This window comes from Penaeus japonicus, unplaced genomic scaffold (genome assembly GCF_977035675.1).
Source record: "Penaeus japonicus unplaced genomic scaffold, GWHDUDI00000001_assembly GWHDUDI00000033, whole genome shotgun sequence".
Classification (NCBI taxonomy): Eukaryota; Metazoa; Arthropoda; class Malacostraca; order Decapoda; family Penaeidae; genus Penaeus; species Penaeus japonicus.
In genome coordinates this window covers 1160141-1165282 of record NW_028234435.1, presented here as the reverse complement: position 1 = coordinate 1165282, position 5142 = coordinate 1160141, and the positions used below count along the sequence as shown (strand labels likewise).

The 5142-nt window shown below is 34.3% G+C and overlaps 1 protein-coding gene across 1 annotated transcript in view; it reads left to right on the top strand.

The window, feature by feature from the left end:
* Window positions 1-1826: 1826 nt before the first annotated feature.
* Window positions 1827-5142, top strand: part of LOC122249325 (uncharacterized) — a 5452-nt gene continuing 2136 nt past the window's right edge. The window contains exons 1-2 of the mRNA XM_043010091.2: window positions 1827-1979; window positions 4448-5142. The exon at window positions 4448-5142 is cut by the window's right edge and continues 2136 nt beyond it. Of these exons, the coding sequence (XP_042866025.2) occupies window positions 4453-5142 (690 nt within the window). The 5' untranslated portion in view covers window positions 1827-1979; window positions 4448-4452. The remainder of the gene's footprint in view (window positions 1980-4447) is intronic.

Sequence of the window (5142 nt, the reverse complement as noted above, 5' to 3'; positions counted from 1 at the left end):
ACAGAAATTATCATTGTCATTATCATGTTCTTATCATTATTATTATTATGATTATTACTATCATTATTATCATCATAACCATTATTATCATTATTGTTATTATTATTATCATTATATTGTCATCAGTATTATTAATATCATTATCATTATTATTATTATCATCATTATCGTTATTATCATTATTAGTCGTATAATCATTATCATCTTTTTCACTATTATCCTTATTTAATTTATCATCATTATTATGAAAATAATGATGATAATGAAAATGATGACAATGATAACAAAACTAAGAGATGAATGATATGATAACAATAATAGAATGATGACATTATAGGATCATGATAATGGCAATAATGATGAATGATGATAATAGCAATAATGAAAATAATGATAACAAAGATGATAATGATAATATTTATATAACTTATTCAGATAATATTAATACTAATAAAAGTGGTGATGATGATTATGATAATAGTAATAACAATGACAATTATAATAGTCAATATCATTATCAGTATTCTGTTGGTTGTTATATTTTTAATTATCACTATGGTTACTCTTATTACTGTTATTACTATTATGATCATTGTTGTTATTGATATCATTATTACTGTTATCATTATGATGATAATGATAGTCATTATCCTAATCATTATAGTTATCATTACTATTTTGTTCACTATAATTATCATTTTAATTATATTAAAAACAATGATAACAATGGAAGTTACGTTCATGGTGATGATGATGATAACAATAATTAACATCACAATTACATTAATATTGCTATCACCATTACCAATTATGCTTGTTGGTGTTAGCATCATTGTCATCATTATGACATCGTATCATTTTCTTTCTGTTGCCATTTTATAACAGTGTTTTGAGGAAAGAAAATCGCGTTTAATTCCAACTCGCAAACCCATTAATTCCGGCTAATTGGGGAGCTATGCATAAAGATTTTCCGATTTCATGAGAGAGCTTGAGGCCGCCATGTCAGGTTTACGTAAAAACATTGAATTTATTTCCTGCAGATAAGGTGTTTTTGACAGTATTATCATTGTTGTTGTTGAGAATGTAGATGCAAAGTCACTGATGTAGTTGTCATTGTTTTGTTTTAACTGTTTGTGAACATTAATTTTATTCATCATTATTGTCATTAGTAGTAATATTATATTACAGTCATTGATATTATGCATGAATGTGTTTATATATGTATATTTGTATATATGTATATATATACATATATATATATATATATATATATATATATATATATATATATATATATATACATATATATTTATATATAATATATATATATATATATATATATATATATTATATATATATATATATTATTAACATTTTCATCTTAGCGGTATTTTAATTGTGAATTGTTATTCACTTCAGATATAGAAATATCATCCACATGTTCTTTTTCCGTCTTCTTCTGCGGTAATAGATATAGATAGATACAATCAACTTTCCTATTCCCAATTTTTGTTCTAAATGTGAATAACGTTTGGGTTATTTTTAGAAATAATTATACTGTCATCCATCACCCTCTCTCAACCCCATTCTGTCTCCCCCCTCTTCTCTCTCTCCTCTCCTGGTCTTTCGCATTTCTTCCCTCCCCACTCTCTCTCTCCTCCCTTCTTCCACCCCTCTTCCCCTTCCTTTTCTCATCCAATTTCCCCTTCTCTTTCCGTCCCATTTCCCCCTCCCTCTTTCCCTCCAAATCTCCCCTGCCGCATAAACAGCACGCACCCCCTCCCCCCCACCACCTCCTCTCCTATCCCCTCCCCTCAGCAAGGCGTTACCATGGCAACGACGGACGCGCTGAGCACAGGTAGCCACTGGAGGAGCAAGCTTTTGGTGCTGTTGAAACACACGCGGCGGAAGTGGCTGTTCCGGTGGCTGTCGGTTTTCTCCTTCGGTGACTTTGCAGCGACGTCGTAAGTGGTCGTCGGGTGAGTAGGGGACGGGCGTGGGCGTGGGCGTGGGCGGGGGTGGGGAGTGATAAGATAACTGATAAGGAGGAGAGGCGGAGTCGAGGCGCTTGAAAGGGAGGTGGATGTCATGAGCGATTTTCTTCTTTTTTTTCGGTGTTTATCGTATTGGTTTCGTTTTGTCTCTCATTTGTTTCCCCTCTTTTCGCTTATTTTGTGATCCCCGACAGCATTTTTTTCGTTCGTTCTTGCTGTTCTTATTTAGTCTTTCCCCTTTTCCCCCTTTTATTCTCCTTCTCTCTCCCTTTCTTCGTCCCTTTCCTTTCTTCTTGTCTTGCTCTCCTATTCCGCTTCCAGTCTTTGTCCTTCGCGACTGTTTATTTCTGTGCGTTTTTTTTTTTATTGCTTTTCTTTATTTTCGTCTCTTTTTATAACTTTATTGTTGTTTAATATTCATTTTATCTATCTATTGATCTATTTATGTATCTGCTTATGTATCTATTTATTCATTTATATTCTTAGAAAGTAACCCAACGAGGAAACTGAAAAATCATTAAATAGAAAACAAAGATTTATTCCACATATTTGTGGAATAAAACTTTTTGTTCTGTCGCTGATTATATTTATTATAAGTTTTTATTTATCATTTATCATTACTATACATTCGTTATCATTATCATCATTGTTATAGTTACTATTATAATTGTTATCATCATTATCATCATCATTATCATCATCATTATCATCCTTACAATCATTATCATCATCATCATTATCCTTACAATCATTATCATCATCATTATCATTACTGTTATCATTATCATCATCATTATCATTACTGTTATCATTATCATCATCATTATCATCCTTTCAATCATTATCATCATCATTATCATTACTGTTATCATTATCATTATCATCCTTACAATCATTATCATCATCATTATCATTACTGTTATCATTATCATCATCATTATCATCCTTTCAATCATTATCATCATCATTATCATTACTGTTATCATTATCATCATCATTATCATCCTTACAATCATTATCATCATCATTATCATTACTGTTATCATTATCATCATCATTATCATCCTTACAATCATTATCATCATCATTATCATCCTTACAATCATTATCATCATCATTATCATTACTGTTATCATTATCCTTATTCTTTCTCGTGCCATTCCATCAAACTGAGTCATCCTGATAAATGTAATACTTTTCCATTCCATTTTATTCTTCATTTGATTTTGAATGAATGAATAGGAATGATGATAATGAAGGTGATATTCAAAAGATATATGTGATTGCAATAATAATGTTTTGTGTTTATATCTGAGTTGATTTTGAGCTTTTTAAAGAAGTTCTGACATTGTTATGGTGTGATTATCATTATTGTTGTTATCTTTTCATTGCGTTATCATTATCATCATTATTATCATTATCATTGTTATTACTATTAGCATTATCATTATAATTATCATTATTATTATCATTATCATTATTATTATCATCATCATTATCATTAAAATTATCATTATCATTATTATTGTTATCATTATTTTTACCGTTATTATTATTACCATTATCATTATCATCATTATTACTATCATTATTATTATCATTATTATCATCATCATCATCCTCATCACGACCATTATCATCATCCTCACCATAGTTTCATTATGTTGACTTCATTACCATTATTACCTTCATTCACTATGGTCAATATATTTTTTACTTTTATTTTATTTTTATTTCGTTCTTGTTTATAATTGCGGTTAGTGTCTCTATAATACATACATAAATACATACATACATACATATATATATATATATATATATATATATATATATATATATATATATATATATATATATATATATGTATGTATGCATATATATTAGTAACTACTATTGTCATTACTAATACTATCATTATTATCACCATCATCATGATTATTATTATCATTATCATTACCATTAATGCTATAATCATCATTACCATTATCATTATTACCATTGTTGTTTTCTTATCATTATTATCCTTATCATTATTATCATTATAATCATTACCATCATCATAATTATGATCATCTTCCCCGCCATCATTCATTGATCTATCTTTCCATCATCGGTAGATATTTTCCAAACTTTCTATCGCTCTCTCGCTCTCTCTCTCTCTCTCTCTCTCTCTCTCTCTCTCTCTCTCTCTCTCTCTCTCTCTCTCTCTCTCTCTCTCTCTCTCTCTCTCTCTCTCTCTCTCTCTCTCTCTCTCTCTCTCTCTCTCTCTCTCTCTCTCGCTCTCTCTTGCTCGCTCTCTATCTATCTATCTATCTATCTATCTATCTATCTATCTATCTATCTATATGTGTGTGTGTGTGTGTCTACATCATTTCACTTCGACTTCCAATTCTGTCCTTCTCGCCTTCTCCTCCGCCCTTTTCTCTCTGCCTGAGGGGCTTTTCCTGTCGCAGGAGCGATGCCGCAGCTCCGGCCTGTGCTGAGCCTGAAGGCGCTGTGCGTGGACGCGCTCGCCTCGGCGCTGGCCTGTGCCTTCGTCACCGTGGCGAGCGGCGGTCTCAACGGCCCCGCCAAGAAGCTGGCGGGCAAGTCTAAGAAGCAAGGATCCGCGAAGAAGGGCGTGCACATCCCTGACAGCATCCTGACGAGCAATCCCTCGAGCCAAGTGGCCAAGATCCAGTCCTACGTCGGCCAGGGAGTCCCCAAGGACAAGCGGTCGGCCCTCTTCCACAAGGTGCTCCTGCGCGTCACCAACATCCTGACGGCGCTCAAGAGCAAGAAGAGCAAAAGGAACCCCAACTTCGGCGAGACGTTGGCCAAGCTCGGTCAAGCGCTCGGCTACGTGTTCGACCTGTTGCTCGACCCCGAGCTGGCGAGGCTCAACATGACGCCGATGATCCACCAGAGTGTCAAGTGGGTCTCCACCTGCAAGCTCAACAACAGGGACCCGAAGGAGACTAATGAGATAGACGCGTGCAAAGTGGAGAACATGCTCACGGTTCTCCTGGGCGAGAATGCCTACAAGCTGGCGTCGGTGATAGACATCCGCTGGCCGCATCTGGTGTCAGGGGAAATCATTAAGATCATAGGAGGCCACTGCAAGAACCTCAGAAGACTCGAGCTCGCGTGCGAGTGCGACGCCACGGCC